The following is a 21941-nucleotide window of genomic DNA, read 5'->3' on the forward strand; positions in this document are numbered from 1 at the left end:
AAATCCCCATTTTATCATTGCTTCCACCCAAAGCAATTCAGGTTATAAAATACATGTAGGTGAATGGAAAAAGAAAGTGAAATATATAGATGTAGGAGACATGCCAACTCTATGCAGGCTATACATTTGAATAATGTAATGCAAGATGCGTTAAAATAAGGATTTTTCCCCAGATTAACCTCTATTTAATTTGATTGCTCCGGCACACCGTTGTCATCATCATGTCAAGTAAGATCATGAGATGCAGCAACAACCAGACAGCGTGATATGCTGTCACCACACCAAAAGTAATCAGCTTTAATGGATACAAAAATATGAAACTTTTTTTTTTATTAGTTTTGTACATAGCCTCACGTGTGTTCTTGTGTTCAGCCTTGAGTTCTGTTCTACAATGTAAAGAAAAACCCATAATTGAGCAGGTGTGGTGAAAAATATGACTGCTAGTGTGTGCATTTGTAAAAATAAATAATAATTGTATTATTAATAATGCTTTAAAGTTTTTAAGATATTTTGTAGTGTTCTTGTAGGATCCTAGGATTCTTGTAAGGCTCCTGTAAAAGCGCAGCACTGTATATGTTCATTTACAGCCTAAAACTCCTCTGCTAATCAAATTCCTCAAATTTAAGGTGAGAAGAAGACATTTAGCTGCTCAAATCAGTTGATGCTATTATGAGTTTGCAGCCCAGCCATCCGGGAAATGAGTTTGACACCTGCGGTTTAGAGAATGAGCAGGGTACCACAGCGTGGCTCTTTCATCAGGGCTGAACTCACATTTTATTTGATTCAAGGAGCGAATAGAAATGTTTGATTAAATCGTGGGCTCCATTGAATGGCTGAATTAGCCGCAGCAAGATAACGGCGACCTCAGCCGGCGCTGCCATGTGCCACCGCGCGGTGCAGCTATGACGTGCTGAGATGTGGAGGATGTGCGATTTGTCCGTGTGGTAGCCCTCAGTCTCTCCAAAGTGTGTGCACTTTACCACCATGTAGTCTTTGATCAACTCGTGTCTCTTCAGGAAGTAGCTCGTGTTTAGCACAAGAGTAATAGTCCCATCCCCATGGGTGACATTTACCTGTGTAGACTCTGGAATACCAAACACCGGTAACAGCAAGAGTGAAAAGTTGCGGAAGATCAGTAATGGCAGCGACGGCGGTAGAACGATAACCCTGGGGAGTCGTAATTAATACTTGATGATGACAAATGGCGTTCGATGAGAGGGCGAACATGGAGGGCTTTTACTAATGAACAGTCGTGGATTACAGCATCTTACAACAGCACTACGCCCTGCGTGAGGCTCGCTTGAGCTGCGTGCAAGGGCCGAGACTCCGCCAGACTCCAGACCACCTCTGAGACCGCTCAAGAGTCATTACTGAAGACAGATCTTCACAGCGACACATACACACACACACACACACACACACACACACACATCTGAAGTGGCCACAGTTTGTGTGGGGCTGTTGCCTGTGGGGCTGTGGGTTTTCGGCTGGAATTTACACTGCTACCAACAAAGGAGAAACCTTTGCATAGAGAAACAAATGCAAAGTTCAAGTAATTACAAGTGTTGTTCTGGTGATTTTAAAAGAGAAGAGAGACAGCATTTCTTCAGACACTTGAAACTTGAAATGTCATTTTTAGCCTAATTTCTTAGAAGACAGATTCATTTAAAATCTTGTTTTTATTTGATGAAAATAGTGGTACATTTATGGCATTTATCAGATGCCCTTATAATCACTTATAATCAGTAGTTACAGGGACAGTCCCCTGGAGACTCTTGGTCAGGGACACAATGGTAGTAAGGGGGATTTGAACCTGTGACCTGTTTTTTGTGGTCTTCTGGTTCTTAAGTGAATGTGCAACCCACCAGGATACTAACACCCTGACTATGGTAGGCTGTTGTTGTAAATGAAAATAAACAAATTAATTTCACAAATGTCTTTAACAACATTATTAACATCAGCAAATGAATTATGCAAAACTAATATGCAAATAAAGCCCATATTTGGCACCATCTACTGGTACTCACATTTTTGTGTAATTTTGACTGAATTTTGAGAAAAAAACACCTTTTGTTCATGACAAAATGGGAAATAAAAAGAAAGAGAGAGTGTGGGGAGCTGGTCAGAACTGGCAGAAAGCAGGGCGGGCTAGTGAGTTTGAAGGGAGAGGATGTGGCACAGCGTGAGCCTGGCTATTGTAGCACAGGCAGGTGATCCATTCAGACGTCTGACCTGAAAAAGACAAGAATCGTGCTATTGTGGCTATTGGAGCCAAAGTGACGCTAATTGAGGGGTACAGCTCCTAATTTGGATCATGGCATACAGCTATTGGGGGCAGGCACACGGTATGTGTGTGTTTGTATGTGTGTGTGTAGAGCAATGGAACATTCAGATTCAACATGACACTGACCCATTCTAGCAAATGGATTTACGCTTGCCTAAACCTACCTTTTTGAAAAATAAAGTAGGGGTTGTCTGTTCACTACAGCCAACCAGTGTGGAGTGTCCAACCTAGCAGACAGACGAATGAAAGGCATACGTTCGATAATTAATGCAGGATGTATTCGTTTCATCCTTCTAGCGCCTTGCCAACTCCAAAGCCCACACGTCCCGCTTCATCAGTGCCAACCTGCCATGCAACAAGTTCAAGAACCGCCTTGTCAACATCATGCCCTACGAGACAACCCGAGTGTGCCTGCAGCCCATTCGCGGGCTGGAGGGCTCAGACTACATCAATTCCAGCTTCATAGACGGATACAGGTGCGTGCTCATCGGCACAAGAACAAGATGTTTGCTCAGTTAGTGGTGTAGTCACATCCTAAAAAGTACTTCCTGCTCAGAGTTTGGTGTGTTTTGTGTCTTGACAGGCAGCAGAAGGCCTATATCGCCACACAGGGCCCACTGGCAGAGACCACAGAGGACTTCTGGAGGATGCTGTGGGAGAACAACTCCACCATCGTGGTGATGCTGACCAAACTCAGAGAGATGGGCAGAGTAAGTCCGATTCCGCACTGCTGCTGACCACAACTGAACTTTTCTGACTGCCGAAATCTGAATGGTTTATTACGTGTGTCTCCACAGGAAAAGTGCCATCAATATTGGCCAGCCGAGCGCTCTGCCCGGTATCAGTATTTCGTGGTGGACCCCATGGCTGAGTACAACATGCCCCAGTACATCCTGCGCGAGTTCAAGGTCACGGACGCTAGGGTTAGTCAGACTGATCTGATGCTGAGGAGTTTCTTAAAACTTCATTTTGAAGCCTAGTCCTGTGCAGTCTTCAGTAGTGGGTGTTTACTGCCGATAAAATCAGACGCACCTTAATCAGTGCTGCTCCAGACACCACCACCTCACACAGGGCCAAGTACCCAGCGAAACAGGTGAGCTGGGCGGAGGCGGCTACGTTCCAGCTCCAGCCATCCGGCCCTGATAGTGATTGAATCATCAAAAGCAGCCCTTGCCGGTAATCGGGGGGCTGAGGAGCAGCTCGTGGCACCCAGTGACAGATGAAAGGGGGGGTTTAATCAGAGGCGACTGGATGGGCGCGTAGGATGGAGAGAGGCTGGGTGAAAGACAGGAGGTGGTGTGTGTTGGAGCGCCATGGAGCGCAGAATGACAGCCAAAACACACCCCCAGAGAAGGAGAGAGAGGCCGTCACGTATTTCGACACAGCAACTGCGCAGCCTCCAGGTTGTGTGCGGCAGTTACAATCCCCCTTAAATTTGCACCGTTTTTACGATGTTTTAATATATCAATAATTTCCTCGATAGCTGAATGCTTTCAGGTGGCTACCCATAAGGTGGAAACTCCAGTGAAATCCGTGTGAGGACTTGAAGTTGCGTGTATAAACGAATTAGATGGGATTTGGGCCATGCAAATTCAACTGTGTTTCTGTTGATTCTGTTGAAGTACTAAGAATGTCATGGTACCCCCATAATCAGACTTTTTACTCATACATTTTTTGTGGCTAATGTTTCAAAAATTGTCAATTTTATTATTACAATTTTCTTAAGTCATTATAAAATAAATTATCCACCTTACTACTTGTTTGTTCTGTTGCCTTCATGTGTAATTTTGAAATATCCTAATAATCGGTTCTGAGCACATAAATGGTCTAACAGGGCTGTGTTCATTGCTACTAATGACACCCGAGTCAGCATTGTCAATACTATCATACTGTATATTAAATGATATCTTGTAAGTCCATCTTGTAAACAGAAATATAATAAAACTGTTTCTCATTTCTGAGTTAGAAGTCCAGACTGTTCTGCTTTGGATGATGGGGACGCTAGTCCACGATTAGGAAGATCTCTTTGTTTCCTTTTTACATTTCTTGCTCTGAGGGGGTGTGACCTCCTTCGCTCCAGTCATCCATCAGCTCTGTGGATTGACTCTCATTGCACTGGCACCCATTTGTCGATCACCAGATTATTCCCTTTAACACGGCGACCCAACAAGACTCATGTCAGACCTGATGTGCCATTGATTGACTTTAACAGGAGATTTTGTGATATATTTACTGATGTAAATCAGTCTCTCTCGCTCTCTCTGTCTCTCTCTCTCTCTCTCTCTCTCTCTCTCAGGATGGACAGTCCAGGACAGTCAGGCAGTTCCAGTTCACTGACTGGCCAGAGCAGGGTGTTCCAAAGTCTGGAGAGGGTTTCATCGACTTCATTGGTCAAGTCCATAAAACCAAGGAGCAATTTGGGCAGGACGGCCCGATCTCTGTTCACTGCAGGTACGGTGCATATGTGTGTGTGTACGGAGCTACTGTCCAGTCAAGCACAGTGTGTCTTATCTCTTTCTTGTCAATTGAAATTGAGTTTGATGCTTTTCAGTTTACCACAGCAGAAAAGAGCGCTTCTTAAACCACATTTTACTGCCAGTCGTTTTTATATATTTTGATGTGCTGTTATCTCTCCTCAAAACATGAGTTGACAGGATTTTATGCAGGAGATATTATATCCCACTGGATGCAGTGAACCTTTTGCTTTAGTTCAGAAAGCATCTACACTTTTATTGCCTTTTTCCAAGCTTATAAAGTCATGGCACCTTGAATAAGCAGACCTGTAAAATCCTGAACATCTCTGGATCCTGGTGAACAGAAACTGTGAGATCCCGCCCTACTCTGCTCCAATATCTTCTGGTGGAACCCTCATGTTGTGTATGCTGAGGTGATTGTTATCTGGCCAGCAGTCATCTAATCAGAATATTAAGCACAGGTCATGTGATTGGCCTGTGTTATATTTTATTTTATTCTATAAACAGTTGCCCTGTGTCTTAACCTTCAACTTCTTATTGTAAGTCACTCTGGAAAAGGGGCATCAGCTAAATGACTTAAATGTAAATGTAATCCTAGATGCATTAAATTAAATTTCATACCACATGGATGTGCTCTTTCTCTGTCTGCCATTTACTCCTCAATTGTAAATTCATATTTAATAGAACCATGCAGTGTTGTCATTAATTAGCTGGAGTGGAATAAAAATACAAAATCCTTCCCATGAGTGGATCTGCATGGCTGTCACCCCTTTGCACACAGGGGGTAGTTACCAGGAGGATTTTCTTCTGCCCATACATGGGTCTCCCTTTGGTCCTCCTCTAGTCATTCATTATAGTGCTTTCATACTGTAATGTATGAAAAAAAGAATTTTACTTTTTTTAACATCCTGTACCTTATCCACGGAATTTCTGAAGCCCAGTCTTCTCTTTCAATCTTGTCTCTGCTTTCAAGAAGCCCCTCGTTTAAAAAAATAAAATGTTGTCATATCAATTATTGTTCGCTTGGTGAAGTGGAAGTCATTTCATGGCAAAGCAGCTTACAGAGACAGGCCTCAAGTATTTCAGGATCAGAGTTAAGACTCCTCCTATTTTGGGCCCTGTCACAGAGAAAGGTTTGCAAGGGGCTTAAAGAAGAAGGGCTTACGTGCGAGATTGTGTGTGTGCCGGCTCAGAAGTTTGTGTATTAAAGTTAAAATGGTGCTCCCTGCCATGTGCATGTGCGCGGTGTGTAACCCGCTGATGAGTTCTGCAGATTTCGCACTCGTCTGTGGCGACCATGGGGGGGCCCGGTATAGTCTGTGTTTACCGGCACGTGGCAGATGTTCAGCAGCCATCTGCTGGCTGGACTCCAAACACCGCTACAATAGATACACCAGTGCCTTTCCTCCCATAAGAGGCGGAGCCTACGCGCCACGCTGTCAACTGTCTCGCGTGTCTCCTTACAGTGCTGGCGTGGGCCGGACCGGCGTTTTCATCACGCTGAGCATCGTGCTGGAGAGGATGCGTTACGAGGGTGTGGTCGACATCTTCCAGACCGTGAAGATGCTGAGGACGCAGCGGCCAGCCATGGTGCAGACAGAGGTGAGCAAGTTTTTTTTTTTTTTTTAAGCCCCTCCCCCACAGAAGTGCATTGATCATCTTTATTTGTGCACCGCGCAGAGAAGGAAAATGCTGACGCGAGGCTTTCCCTGTGTTTCTTCTCTCTCACGCAGGATGAATACCAGTTTTGCTACCAGGCGGCTCTGGAGTACCTAGGGAGCTTTGATCACTATGCAACATAAAAAGCCATCTCTCGCCCGCCCCTGCCCCAGTCCCAACCTCCCCCGTGATGGTTTCCTGAGCCGTAGAAAAATTGCTTCACATCTGAAACAGTGACAACGCCACTTGTTCAAAAATTGGCATAGAAATAGACCAAAAACCCGAAATTAGAGCATCATTTCATTCCAACGAGCCTTGACTGGGACAGAATCAGCAGTGGGGGGGCAGAGACGGGGGTCCACATGAAAAAAAGAAAAAAACGAACTGTACACCCTCACCGGCCAAAGGGGGAAGCAACGGATCTGTGCTGGAGCTGCGGGGTGGGAAGAACTTGCGTGTCGGACTGATAACCTTACCTCAAGTGTTCAGCTGTGGTGGATGTTCTATATTTCAGAAGAAGAAAACTGCATTGATGTACTGTGAAACAGTGAATGAAGGAAGTTGCTACAACTGGCTGGCAGAGACAGACGAGCTGGTCGCCATGGCAACCCGAAGAAGGGGTTTGGGGGGGGGGGGGGGACTTTGCTCCTAGTTTACAGTAGGATAATCTGGAGATGGACGGTGAAGGAAAGGGTTTTGGTGGCCAGGTTGCTCGTCTGCCTCTGCACACACTCAGTATCATCTGCCAACAGAAAAAAAAAAATAATACACCTGAACACGGATGCGCCACTCCTGCTTCCGGAATGCGGACCAGGTACAGGTTCTTACACGTGGACGAACTTTCCTCATTCAGACTTCTGAAGGCGAGCGAGGAGAGCGGCGGTAAGAACAGAGACTAAAGTGACTAAAGGAAATGAAGCATCATGGTGAAGGTTGAGGGTTTTCTTTTGTTTTTGTCTTTTTATTTTTGCATTTAGGATTGCCAACCTCACCCTCAGCATTACCGTGTCCATCTGTCAAATGTCTGAAGCGCAGATGTGCAGATATTCTCTTTGGTGCTTTTTCTTAAAACAAAGTCCCAAATATTTGTACAGTGTCAATGCCGTAGCTCACGCCCGAACCCGACAGTGGTGGCGAAACATCTCAGCGTCATCAGGGGTGGATGGTATTGAGAGAAAGACCCCCAAACCCACCATGAGGGGCTGAGCTCGGGCACTCCTCTGACAGCTTTACATTGTAGAGAAACCGTAACCTCCATTACCGTCAGAATTCATGAATTTGTCTTAGAAGAACATTCTTTTTGTTTGTTGTTTGTATACCAAACGTGCTGCTTATCTCCTCATCTCTGCTGAAAGCGAGCGTAACGGAACCGGGATTAGGAGGCTACTGTGTTTGGCTGTAGCATCGGCAAGTATGGGGAGGCCGAGCCACCCTCTCCAGGCGGTACACGCCCCGGGCGAGCAGTACAGACCCGGTAACAGCCCCTCTCCCAATTTTGTGGATTTTTCCCCCCATTATCCATTGGTGGATGTTAGCTGTGAATGAGTGTACTCTATCATGGGATGATTGGAATGTGATGGAATAAAAAAAAGAAAGATCATAGCGTGACTGACTTGCACATTAATAATAAAAAAAAGGGAGAGGACAAAAAAAAAACTTGAAACAGTTTCCTTTGTCATTAACGGGACACAGTTCTCATATAGACATAAGCTGCCCTGCTCTTGGTTTCGCTTGAAGTTTCAAATTTGTGACATACAGAGCCCCCATATGAACAAATGATGGATTCTGGTTAAATAAGGAAAAGGAACTGTGTGTGGTCTTTCTTATTTCCAAAAAGCCTTATTGTTATTGTAACATTGTTGATCACTGATGTGTTATTATGAATATTGTTATTTTACTTTTCTTTTTTTTCCTTTTTAACAGATTCTTTTTACTCATTAAAATAGTCAGAATAAAATCTTTTTTTTTTCAGATTATGTTAAAAGACATTCTATTTTTTCACTGTAGAAATGATTCAGTATACAGTGTCTATGTGTATATATCTATATATGTGTATGTGTGTGTGTGTATATATATATATATATAGCTATATATACACATAGATACATACATGCATATATATTTAAATGCAGAGTATAAAGATTTATCTAAATAGTAGTATTATTAACTAGATTTTTTTTTTTTTTAGTTTTTTATTTATTTTTTATTTTTTTTTACTTTTTCATTTTATTCATTTTATTCATTTTCTTTGTAAACCGATCAAAATATGTTGTTTCCTTTGAAACAGTGACTGTAGGATCTGCAGCCATTTTTAATTCCTACCACAGGAGAAAAACTGTGCCCAAATAGAAACGGCATTTTAATAGTTACTGCTTTGTCGCCAATAGTAGTGAATAGTATTTTCTCTTTTTTTCCCCTTTTTTTTGTGGTTTGTTTTATTTTGCTCATTTTTTAAGTTCAATAACCAGTCTACTAAATAATGAATTCAAAATAAACCACATTGTAATCAAATGATCGGTCTATTTGTACTGTGCATTTGGACAATGTGCGAAATATTATAAACTTTCCTAAAAGTAATTAATTTTTGTAACCATTTTATCTTTTTTTAATCCCATCATTCATTTGTTATATACCTATATTACTATGATCCTAAAGACAATGCCTGTAAATAAACAAATATTTGTATAATGAAAAATTATGTTTTTGCTAATTGCAAAGTCAACCAATGTTTCTCTGAGACATCTGTGCCCTCCTTATCCTTTCATTTATTTTGTATTTTTTGTCTTAATTTTCATCTTTCTATGTAATTTCCAGTAAGGCCTGGCAGCCACTTGCTGTGGTCCATGAGGCAAGAGCAGTCATGAAGGTTCCGTCTTTCCCATAATTCCCTTGGACACGGTACAGGCCAATACTTGGCTTTTAACAAGCTGAAAGGATTGAGTTTTCTAATCTTAAATTCCACACTCCCTTCCCCTACACATCAGAGAGCTTTTATCTGCCAGTCTAAAGCTGCACGGGAGCCATCAGTACAGGGGGACACCAGGTTCTCCGGTGATGAGATTTTACACTTTTCTTTCTGTTCTACACTAAATCTAATTAGTTCCACTGAACCGAGGAGGGCTTGTTTGCCCAGTGCCTGTAAAGCAAATGTGTAGAGAGCCTAACACGAAGGAGAGGAAGGTCATGCAGTATAGAAGCCATCGCCACGCTCGCCATCGCCACCCCATGGATCTGCTGCTGTCGTGGACTTGTACAGACATGTTCTCATGTTCTTTTTCTTTGATCTTTTGTATTATTGTTTTTGTTAAGATACAGTAGACTTTTGTGGAAAAGAGGGATCTGGAATCTGGGAATTCCAGTGCGGCCTTTTGAACTGTGCAGACGTTCATGAGACATTTCAGCAGACGAGAACAGTTTTTTTTTTTTTTTTTTTTTTTTTTTTTTTTGACCAGAGGAGCCGATGCTGCAGCAGAGATGTGTTCTGACAGCTTGTGCACCGTGTTATTCTTGGACTTCATGTAAAGATGGCGAAATTTACACTACAACAGCCAAATTCTTGATGGTGAAAAACAAGTTTAAAAAAAAAAAAAAAAATACAAAAGAAGAGACATACAAAAATACAAGAGCCAACAAAAAGAAGACAAAAGACCCACATTCAAGCAAAATAGTTTTTTCTTTGTATGAGGGCCAAGTACTATTGCTTTCAAGCTGTTACTTCAAAATGAAACAATAATTGGTTTAAAACCACTGTGTATGTAGATATGTTGACTTTGTATTAAAGAAATATTGTCTGAAAATGTACCTTTTATTCCTTTTTTATTCATATATATACATATATTCACATACAAAATATTTTTTTTCTAGGCTTGTCAAAAAACAACTATCAGTGGCATATTGTGCAATGACTTCATCACAACTAATTATTAAGACATAGCTGGGGAGTTGATCTGGCCGTGTCAAACATCAGAACCCACACAACACAACTGCATGAATTGCATTGATTTACATTAACACCTTAAACATTTGTCATTTAATCACAGTAATTAATGCATTAATCTATGACAGCCCTAATATTTTCACCGATTTTCACTCACACACAGCAGTGTGTTTCAGGGCTTAGTGTCTAGTCCCGTGACTGAATCTGAATGACTTATAAATTCACACTAATTAGGTTGCTTAACAGATTTTGGGCAGAGAAAATACAATGTTCAAGCAGCAGAAAAACTGCACCTTCGATTGTTTTGGTGTTCAATTATATGGGCCATTGGGTATGAACTATACAACAGAAGGCGCAGTAAGACGTTTAATAAAAGGGCTCTTTCTCTGAATTTCTGCTTCCTTTCCTTCACTGAGACTTGTGTCAGGACGGCTCCAGATAACACCTACTACACTCTCCAACACTTCGGAGCTTCCTAATTGAAGAAGAGAAACAATAGATTTACGTTTTAGTGTGAATCATTGTGCTTTGAGCGCTACTTGCCCACGTTTAATTCCAGCGCCCCGTCTGGCGGCGGCTCTGACTAAAGCCTGTTAAATGCCAGCGGCGTGGCCAGATTGGCAGATGGGTTTTAACTCCTCACCTGCTGCTATTTGTTCACCTCCCCCCTCCGGTCGCCAGCCACTCACATCTGTCCATCTTGAAGGAAATAGGCCATTTTGGTCTCCAAGGGGTGGCAGAAAGCAGACAGCTACGGTGACGCCTAAATGTTCGAACAGAGCAAGAAGGCACGGGCCTAATTAAGCAGTGAATCAAGCTTGTGCTCATTAGGCCACAGCCAAGCAAGCGATCAAAGAATTGTTGTGACACAGTAGCCAGAAATCTACAGAAAATGTGTGTAATAAACGCTGAAGCAATAAATTGGATTATCCATAGCCTGTGGAGAAGGCTATGTTGCGAATGACAAGTCAGGCGAATCAGTGCCTGGGATAAAAGAATTCCCAGAAAAGGCTCGATACTGTGCCTTTTTATGCAGGATGTGTTTAATTTCATAATGTGTCCATTTCCTCTCTGCTTGTTAATATCTCTTATTAAGACACAGGGCCCTAATTTCAAGCTTGAGCTGGTGCTGGCACTACATTCCAAACATCTGGCATGTTTGATCTGTGCAGCTTTTACATATCATCTGAAATTTTAAATCTTAACATTATGTGAGCATTTGTATGTGTAAAAGCGCATTAAATATAAATATTTTGAGAAACCTTGTTTTTAGCTCATGTTGAGGGGCAGCATGGTGGCAGGGTGGTGGGTGTCTTGGCTGGATGTCATGGTGGCTGGGTGGATGGGCTCTGGACGCCTGGACCCTGAGCTGGATAAGCAGTTATTGTCTTGATGTTTTTATTTTCTGAAATTCTCTCATTCTCGCCTCCTCATACCTTTGTAAGGTTGAAATCTGGAGCTGGAGTAGAAATAATAATAATTACACGTTAATTTACACTGGCATTTCAAGCACATGACCAATTTGCCTCTCCACAGAGGAAACTGATCCTTTCAAGTACAAACGGAGCAGCCACGTGATGAACGGTGAGATTAAGGTGCATGTGGTGACTGGTGCTGTTTCTGTGCTTTTCAAATCCAGTGCCACGCCCACCAGAGGGACATGGTGGTCGTCACTGCACTGTGATATTTGAAGGGTCACACTGCCCTCGTGTGGTCAGATTTCATATTGCCTGCTTGCATAATAGGTCATCTTTTCATAATGTAAGGGGTTTTTTTTGTATGTGTGTGTGAAGAGAAGGCAGGAAAGATTCGATCCTCAGTGGTTTCAGGAGTACTTCTCCTGTTGGTTGCTCCCCTTAAGCCTTGTTCATGCAATCCTGACCCTCAATAATCTGTCCCGGCCTTAGCCATCGTGTCTAAGCCTGGCATTGGTTACTGGCTGATTAAATATGGATCATGTTTGGATATTGTGGCTATGCCACTGTGGTCTCTACATCATGATATGACACGGGGTTCAAAACCAAAGACTGAGAGCCCTCCTGAGATACCACAAAGTTCAGAAGATAATGTGTTTTCCAGTCTTTGCACTTTGACAGTCATTGGATTGGAATTTTCCCAAAATCCCCTTTGGGGAATGAAGCCTGTATAATCTTTTCTAAATACATTTTGAGGATGATGAGGAAAACATTTTACTGTACTATAACAGAGTTAGCCACGATCCTCACACAGTAAGCAGACGGCCTTATGCCGCCATGCTCCCATCATAGCTGCCTGACGCTGCTGGGTGTCACGACCATGATTCCCTAATTATGAACGAGGTGCAACAAGGTCTATGGGGGTCACCATCACTGGGGTTGTTTGAAGGTTTTGCTGTACAGGGCTTTTATCAGTTCAAAATGTAGCATATGCTTGTAAATATTTTGTGGTGTGAATATATTATCATGTGTGTTCTTCTGCATTTTTGTTTGATTATGAACTGTTGTATGTTGATGTGGAGATGTCATTGCTGAGCGATGGTTTGGTCCAGGAGGAGGGGCTACAGGGAAGGTGAGCCTGTATTAGGCCTGGAGGATCTTTGTGACGAATGATCTTCCAATGTGACGAACACTCCGAACAAGCAAGGTCACAGTATTGGTGCAGGACCAGGTCGGGTTAACCTGCCCAAAACAGCGTATATGTTTAGCATCTTCTGTTAACTTTCGTTATAGTCGTGTGTGATTTATTTATGGATTCCTTTTTTTTTTTTTTTTTTTTTTTTTGCACCTGTTCATTTTTGCACGTTCAATAAAAACTACTACTTTTTGGAACCTTGCTGTCGTGCTCCTCTCTCTCCTCTGACTCCGCCACCATGCGTCCTGTCTACACAAAAATAGAACAAACTCGGTAATGAGCCTCAAAAGATCTTCTGTGGATAAATGATTGCATTTGAGCAGTCCCACTTCTCTTCCAAACAGCGATGACCTCCTTATTTTGCCTGGAATGCTGGAACTCTTCAAACCTCGAGCACTCCAGTGGTGTGTGTTCCACGTACATTCGAATTCTGTCTGTACTGAGCAAAATACAACATAATTAACCTAAAAATATCTTAATTGCGCTTTTTTCAGGCGTCATAATTACAGGGGGATGTTGATGCTGGCCTGCAACAGATTCCTGATAACAAATTCCATCTCCGTTTATGTCCAGAAGCTGAAAGATTCCTGCCGCTGAACTTTTCCACTGCTCCTTAGGTGCAGTTGTGATGAATCGTTTTCATCTTCATGTGACCTCTGGTCCGATTATCACGAAGGTCCAGACGCGTTAATCTCTCTCTCGCCCCATTCCCAGCATACGAAGGCTGCACATTCCCACCAACACTGGCCGTCCCGCTCTGGAGTGGTGATGGCGAAAGATTCCAGTCGAGATGCTTTCAGTTGTCCCTGTAATTCTCCTATAACCATGTTCAGCGAAGATGAATCAGGACTTTTACTCACTCTGATCTTGTCGTCGAGCTTCTGTCTGCATGTCTGCTGCAGACGTAAAGATGTTCATCAATCTTTTTTTCCAGCCCCTTTTTGCATCGTTTGATGTGGAATGTAACTGTCACGCTCAGACCAGATTCTACAGCCCTGTGATCCCGAGCAGACCTCAGTTCTAATACTTAACCTTGAAATTGGAAATTCAGATAGATTAACGCTTAATGGACATCAGACAGGGGGGTTTGTTCACTTAGATCCCTCTCATGGAACATTCTAGTCCCAAAACTGACCAAGCCCATCAACTCTGCATGACGCGACCTTGGTCCAGGCACCATGGGAACAAGGAAACGGTCAGGGGTTGTCATCCGCGCTGCAGGTGGCCGTTCCTAATTAAGGGCCGGGTTGACGGGTTTCCCAGCACATCTGACACCAGGACACAGAAATTCACCAGAACCTGCCAGTGCCACCTTAAATACATTTGCCGTGCCGGTATAGGACATTTTACGCATAATTCTTGCATAGAGAATTAAGGAATTACTAATTAATGTTCTAGATAATAATAATGTTTGCCATGTTCTTTGGGCTCATCGTGGTGGTTAATTCCAGTCATTCAACAGATCCCAATATTTTCAGTGCTGCCCAGGACAGGAGTAGTCTGTCTGTCCCACCGCTGCTGTCCCATCAGCACAAAACTGTCTGTTTCACTTTCACAAGGCCCCGAGGGGTCAGAGGATGAGGGCACTTCACTGGAAGCCACGCCCAAGGATTAACAGTTATTTGTCGAGTACACTCACAAACTGAATGTTTTTTGCCGGCAAACATAATCTAACTTTTGATCTTTCCAGTGAAAAGTAACAATGACGGTCAGGGTTTAAGGCAGCCTGCTGAGATATTTCTTGGTTTTTATCAGCGCTGGCAGCAGGTCAGTGTTGCAAAACCTGCAGTGACGGTCATAAAGCTGACAGGTCTGCGTGTTTCTCCTTAAAACAGCATCTGCGTATTTTTATAGGGAGACAAACCAAGACAGCTGACAGATGTTGAACAGCTGCCCTGCAGGAATGAGCATTGCTCTACAGCATCTCCCCCCGCAGTTCATAAAGAAGACTAAAAAAGGAAAACATAAAGCCCAGGTTTGAGGCTGGGCAGCTCGACAAAAACTGGCTTAAAAGGCCACCGAGCTTCCTTCCATGCTTCAGATGCTAAGCAGATAAAGTGCTCGATCCTTTTGAAGTTGAGCGTAATGGATGGCAGCCTGCGAAGCGGCCATTGCCGTGATTTAGAGGGAAAGGCCTTGTGTGAATGCTCCACACAAACATCAGGCTCCACTTTGCTGCTATGGGAGGGCGTCCATCATTCGTATGTGGGCAGCCTGGCAGACAGAGGCTCTGTAGGCTCTTCTATTATGCTCTTTAATGAAGCCTCAGAAGCCACCGAGAGCGTTGATGGGCTTCCACTGAAGGTCTGCAGCTCATTTCCTGACAAGCCATTTGCATCCATTTATTAACCCCCTCCTGGTCCATGTGTCAGGTCCAGGCTGATTACTGTCTGCTGCTTTAAATATGCGGCCTGTTCTCACAAGTGGGCTTTATGAAATCCATAAAAGTGTTACAGAATCTCCCCTAATATTCAATGTGTAATTGATAAATACTGCAAGTGTGTGAATTGTATTACAGGGCTTTGGGAGGATGGGCAGTGGCTTTATATGTACACGTTCACCTATATAATTTGATGAATGTGACAGCAAGATTTTTTTAACCAAGACTTAGAAATAATAACAAAGATGTATTTGGTTTTTTATGTGTGTGCTTTTTTTAATCATTCGTTTTTTTTACGAATTAGTAAAACAAATCTCTTTTATTTGTTTTCTCATTACTGTTCATGTCTGATTTAATAAAGTATCTTAAACACATAGCAATTCTCCTTTCATTCCCAGGCTCAAGCGTCCAGGCGCCCTTCAAATAAAGACATAGGCGGGGGGCGGGGCTACGCGACGCTGGCCAATCCGGAGGCAGAAAGAGACGAGCGAAAAGAAAACAGGCGCCTTCTGTGGAGGAGGAGAAGGTCCTGGTAGAAGATCCTGAGCTCCACCAGCCCTGCAGCAGACAGCCATGAAAGATGGATCAGCCTGCACAGTTAACAGATAGCACAGTTAACCGATATAAGGTAAGATCTGCTCTCTTCTCTCTGTCAGCGTTCTTTACGACAATAAATGAAAATTCACGTTCTGTCGCTTTTTCGGTTAATAAAAGTTTTGTAAAATCGCATTGCTAAACGGATTTCCACGTCACATCACCACATTGCGTGTGGTTCCACGCCGTCGTTATTTAAATGAGCCATGTTCACTTTTCGTGCGTTTTATTATATTATATTGTGTTATATTATACTATATTATATTACTGCATTAATTGTGTTGTTGAACCCCTGCTCGCTGTAGAGGGACACTTCGTGCGCGTGACCTGCGCGTGATCTGCTGACCTGCACCCTTCACCCCCATAACAAAGACGGTCCAGACGTTTCCAATCGAATCAGTGTCCACCTCCCCCCCGAAATCTACTCCAAACATGCATATTTGCTTTGATGTTTTCGGAGCAGCTAATGGCTTTTGGCAGAACCATATCTGCCCCGGGGTCCATCTGGAGGTTATTTGCTGCCCCAAGAGCCCATGGCTCTTTGCTCATAGGGCATGTTCAGGTTAGGGTAAATGTGTTCAGATGCGCCCGTGTCATGCAATATGTTCAGACCGTGCTAGCCTGTGTTGTCCTGGTGTCCCCAAATTCTGCAATGAGGCCTTCTGAGAAAAGCGCAATACAAAAAGTAAAATGCATGTAAAACAAACAGCCTTCACCCCTGTTATCTACACCGGCGACCCTGTTCTTGCATCTTCTAACGCTGGTTGGAGAGTCAAGGCTCGCATCACTAGCGGCCGAGTTGGAATCAGTCTTCCTGTTTATGTTTTTATACGTAGAAGCATTACTGCAGACGCATATCAGCAGATCTGCTAATGACGTCACACCGGTCTCCACCAGCTTCCCTCTCTTTCATCAGTTACTGTCAAATAAGTACAAACAGTGATTGTGAAAAATATTTATTTCTGGAAATAATGGCCTTTTTTCAGTTTTGCAGGATGAAGCAACTCAGCGTCTTGAGCCAATAAGAAAACAATCCTGTGTAATGATGAATGGAACATATTTTTCGGGGACGTCTTCCTCAGGCAATGAAACAATTCCAGTATGTTTCAATATAAACACTTCATCCATTGGCGCAATCAGATTCTCCTCAGACAGATTCTCCAAAATCTTCAGTGCCATGGGACTACTCTCCAACCTGTTTGCCCTGCTGGTTCTGTGGAAGTCCTTCCAGCGCACCACGAGTCGATCACGCTCCTCCTTTCTCATCTTCCTCTGCGGCCTGGTGGTCACCGACTTTATGGGCCTGCTGGTCACTGGCTCCATCGTGGTCTCGTATCACATCACACACTTCAAGTGGCAGGAATTGGACCCCCAGTGCCACTTATGTAACTTTATGGGCATATCCATGGTCTTCTATGGCCTTTGTCCTCTGATGCTGGGCGCCTCCATGGCAGTGGAGCGTTTCATGGGCATCAACCGGCCGTTCTCACGCTCTGCCAACATGTCCAAAACCCGAGCATGCTCTGTGGTAGCGATGGTGTGGGTGTCTGCAGGATGCATCGGCCTCCTGCCCCTGCTGGGCCTCGGGAGCTACCGTCTGCAGTTACCCGGCTCATGGTGCTTCCTGAACATCAGTTCTGAGCCGTTGGACATGACATTCAGCCTGATCTTCTCGCTGGTGGGTCTGCTGTCGTTGGTCACCTCCTTCCTGCTGAACACGGTGAGTGTGATCACACTGCTTCGGGTATGCTGTGGCCAGGACAGTGGCCAACGTCGGCGCGACCATGAGGTGGAGATGATGGTGCAGCTCATCTGGATCATGATCATCGCCTCCATCTGTTGGTGTCCCTTGCTGGTGAGTGTTCCTTTGTCTAGCACTGGGCCTCAGACTGATGTTCTAAGATGATCACATACTGAATATGGCAATAGTCAATCAATCGGCTAAATTGAGATCTTTTTGTGAAGAAAGATCTCAATGTAACTTTAACACACAATCCAATCCCAGTCCTAGTAGCCCAACTGAGCGGGATTTTTCCACTACTGAAATGGCCACAAATAGAACTAATTCTGTTGGAATGGATAATGCAAAACCTTGTCCCAGACAGGCACCAGAACGGCATTCGACTGTGTGACCATGTGGCCTTGTCGTATGAAACATTCTCAAAAGATGGTCGCCTATGCAACCGTTTTGTTGCATTCTGGACCCCTCTACAGTCTTGTCGCATATAGGATAATAAATGACGAGAGGTCACATGTTCAGTTGTTTTTTGCTCCTTAATTGGCATTGTATGTACAGGACACGTCGCTTGCGAAGCGTGTTACCAGCTGATAAGCCCCAGTAAGATGGAGCCGTCTCCGGCAGGAAATCCTCGGCTCACAGCCGCCCACCCTAGTCATAGAGCACCCTGGGGGGAGGGCTGTCTTGTCTGGAGACAGCGCAAGGCGTTCTACCTGTTCTTATTACTCAGGGGAGCCATTTATTTTTGGCCTCATCAAATTTTATAGCCTCATAGTAGCTCTCTCGGTGTTCTCTCACCACGCTTTTCCGGTAACCCTGTATGATGAGTGAACCGGGGGGAGATGACATCAGCTTTGATGGCCTACAGCCATTAACTTCATTAGTGACATTAATAGCCCAAAAGCGTTTCCTTTATCAAGGGTGCAGCCTCAGTTTACTACAACCGCTAATTTAACGTTGTGAACAAGGTCCGTCCTCTGGGAACTGGCACATGGGTGGGGCCAATTTTTCAAATTCTCTGTGTCCAAAAATACAAAATGAAATTACTTAAAAAAAATTGAGTATTCAGGCAATAGATATTATATTTTCTTCTAATGATCTCCATTCATGGCCCCCACGGTCAGAAACTTGTCATGTAACCTTCTGTTCTTCTCCTGGACATTTTGACGAGTGCAGTCGCGAATGCTCCAGTTAAACCCGAGCACATTTTGCTCGGCCTCCGTTTGGCCACATGCAACCAGATATGCGACCCCTGGATTTACATCCTGTGTCAAGAGTCGAACCTGAGGCGAGTAGGAAAAGAAACCGCTGTCGACTCCGCCCCCATCATCTCACGCTGCTCTTTGGCCGTTGGCCACGCTTCATGTCCATGCCGTTCAAGCCAACGCAGTAGACCCTCCTTACTGGCCGGCGGCCAGATGGCAGTAGCTCTTCATCGGTTGCATCCATAACCTCCATACTGTGGTTGATTTCAGTCCCACCTCATGTTCATTAGAGCTAAAAGGATCTTGGTTCACCCGCCGCGTGGCTTCTATCGGTGCTTTTTGAAGTTGTTCATCTGTCTGAATGAGCAGTCACTGTTCAAACGCGAGGCAGAGTGCGGGTGTTGGACAGATTGAGTGCAATGCGCGTAGGCTTATCAGCAGTGACTCAGAGATCCGAGTCTCTGAATCGGACTGATGAGCCCATGTGCACCCAGACATTTCTAAATATGGTGGCGTGTGCTGTTCTGAGTGGAACGCAGAACTGTGAACAGATGAAGTCAGATTTCTGTTCTGCCTCAGCCCATCAAATCTCTGGATGAAAATGTTGTGGGCAGTTCCTCGCAGTGGCTTTTCACATTTACATCACCATCGCATTGACATATCCCAGCCCTCGAAGCAGCCCTGTCCACGAACTCACTGTTTTTCACAGCAGCTTGTAAGAAACAGATGACGTGCAAACATTTATACCCAGAAAGAGTTGTGATAGGCCGAGGTATCAAAAAAGCTGTATATAAATACTGACCATTAAAATGTCATTTATCACAGAAATACAGGGAGGGCCACGCCATGAAATATTGACATATTGACATGAGGTTTGTTTGCACGACCGATGCCAAAATCTCTTCTGAGATTTATTATGTGATTTTATAGCTTCAGAGCAGCCATTATTACATTGCTGTTTGGAGATAATAACTCATGGGTAAAGCTTCTGGCTGGAATCCCACTGTGCATGAACAGGATATTGACCATTGTACATTATGTCTCTCATCCATCCATCCATCCTTCCATCCATTCATCCATACATCAATCATTTTGATCATTTGTAAGTGATTCATTGTCTGTGTGTGCAGGTGTTTATTGCGCAGACTGTGTTGTCGCGTGGCAAGCTCGAAGTCCCAAAACTCTTGCTGTGGATCCGCTTTGCCACATTCAACCAGATACTGGATCCCTGGGTCTACATCCTTTTCCGTCGTTCCATACTGAGGCGCATCTACCCCAGCATGGGCTGGTCCCGCGGCTCCATCCTCACCCTGTACAGCGCCTCCATGAGGAGGCTCACACGAGCCTCGCTGGGGGGAGATCTGGACCAGAAGAGCGGACGGCAGGCTGCGGGCTACACAAAGCCCGTGGCGCTTGTCCAGTCACCGACGTCTCAGTGCTGAGACCGCCAGAGACTCTGCTAAGAGCAACTCCTTCAAACAGAACTTTCTATGCCTCCACGAATATATTCCTATTCACAAATGCCCAAATAGAGGCCGAAGAAGTGCATGACACAATAACTGGGCTCGGAAGTGTTACATATTTCATTTGCTCTTTTGTAATGCACTTCTCCACTTGTCTTTCCACAGTCAATTTGTGGAAGTGTTTATGAAAACTCAGTAAAAAGTAAGCATTGAGGGGAGGACGTGCACATCTGCAATGCATCAAACTCTCTCTCTCTCTCCCTGCAGTGAGGCAGCTTGAGCCAGGGACATGTGGGGTGAGACAGAAAGAAAGAAAGAATTCTTGTTTTCAAGTCTTCATATTCAGGCATTTGAATATAATTTAACATGCCATCAAATATCTATAAGAAATGAATGCAAGTATACAAGAAACTGATTACTTGCTATAGCCAGCTATTACGATTAAATTAAATTACGATTCAGTGATGAGGAAGAGATACATCAAGTTTGATTTTTGAGGAATGTTCTAAGACTTGTTTGTGCCACACTTTTGCCCCAAGATAAAGTCCTTTTTGTTGAAATTCTATACTTTAGGGGGCAGTGTCGACCCAGCATGTAAGGAAGCGGCCAAGGTGCCACTGAGGTCCCCTTAATGAAAGCACCGTCCCCACACATCTCATGGATGCAGAGGACACATTTAGTTGTGTCACCGTGTGCTGCAGTTTTTCACAATGACAATCACTTCACTTTCACTTAAACTTGGGAGCTGAAATGGCTCTGCTGTGGTTCCCTCGACGTTGACACTGTACTTGCCTTAGTCCGACAGCTGAGGAGAGACCGACTCAGGTCCACGAGGATATAGAAGTGATGCGCGTGAGGGTTCATGTCTTTTCAACGCTGATGAAGTTCAGAGCAACTTGCATATGAGACAGAAGTACACTTAGATAATTATGACATAGTTTATCACTTTCCAGAATTGTGTAATTCCTTATTGAGTATTAAGGTGCTGCTGCGTAATATTTCAGCATAAAGGTGTACTGAATATTGAAATTGTCATGGCAACAACATAAAGAAACCAAGCTGCATGTGAATAGAATCACACCATTATGCTCTCCCTTATTAAATATGGTTATGAAACTTGTGTTGGGGAGACCTTCTTGGACCTGCCACACGTGCTTTTTTCAAACATCCAACCTGACTGTTCACTGAGTGATGTTGCTAAGCAACAATTCCAATATGTAGGTAGTATATAGAGCTTTACATGAACATGAAACCTTGTAAAGGGTCTCACAAGGTTTCACCTTCCAATGTCACTATAACAACATAATGCACTCTGGGTTGCTCTACTCCACACTATTAGCAACACACACTTTTAACAGCTTTTACACAGCTCTGTGGTAAATGCCTGTCATCACATTAATCCATCCTGTTTCTGGAAAACCGGTGCACTGGCACTACAAATGGTTTCGCACATCCACTAGAAAGGGCGTGGCTTCTGCAGCTCTATGGCTGCTAATGCACTGGTTGTGCTTGCTACATGCGGAAAGTAACGTTGGAAGCATTGTTGGTGTAATTAATTTATTGCTAACTAAAATGATGCAGTAGGCCTAATGCTGTC

At 43.9% G+C, this 21941-nt stretch overlaps 2 protein-coding genes across 24 annotated transcripts in view; both read left to right on the top strand.

Moving 5' to 3' along the window:
* ptprsa (protein tyrosine phosphatase receptor type Sa) overlaps positions 1–10214 on the top strand; it is a 159377-nt gene extending 149163 nt beyond the window's left edge. For all 23 annotated transcript variants that reach the window (XM_029000494.1, XM_029000507.1, XM_029000497.1 and 20 more), the window contains 6 exons: positions 2582–2760; positions 2868–2994; positions 3082–3207; positions 4581–4735; positions 6225–6360; positions 6492–10214. In XM_029000494.1, coding sequence (XP_028856327.1) covers positions 2582–2760; positions 2868–2994; positions 3082–3207; positions 4581–4735; positions 6225–6360; positions 6492–6560 — 792 coding nt within the window. In that variant the 3' untranslated portion in view covers positions 6561–10214. The remainder of the gene's footprint in view (positions 1–2581; positions 2761–2867; positions 2995–3081; positions 3208–4580; positions 4736–6224; positions 6361–6491) is intronic.
* Positions 10215–15846: 5632 nt separating this feature from the next.
* On the top strand, positions 15847–21460 carry tbxa2r (thromboxane A2 receptor). Its single transcript, XM_029000915.1, has 3 exons — positions 15847–15972; positions 16925–17793; positions 20012–21460. Exons 2-3 carry the CDS (start codon positions 16981–16983, stop codon positions 20321–20323), a joined length of 1125 nt encoding a protein of 374 aa, XP_028856748.1. The 5' UTR covers positions 15847–15972; positions 16925–16980; the 3' UTR covers positions 20324–21460.
* Positions 21461–21941: the final 481 nt, after the last annotated feature.

Source organism: Denticeps clupeoides, chromosome 13, assembly GCF_900700375.1.
Source record: "Denticeps clupeoides chromosome 13, fDenClu1.1, whole genome shotgun sequence".
Taxonomy (NCBI): Eukaryota; Metazoa; Chordata; class Actinopteri; order Clupeiformes; family Denticipitidae; genus Denticeps; species Denticeps clupeoides.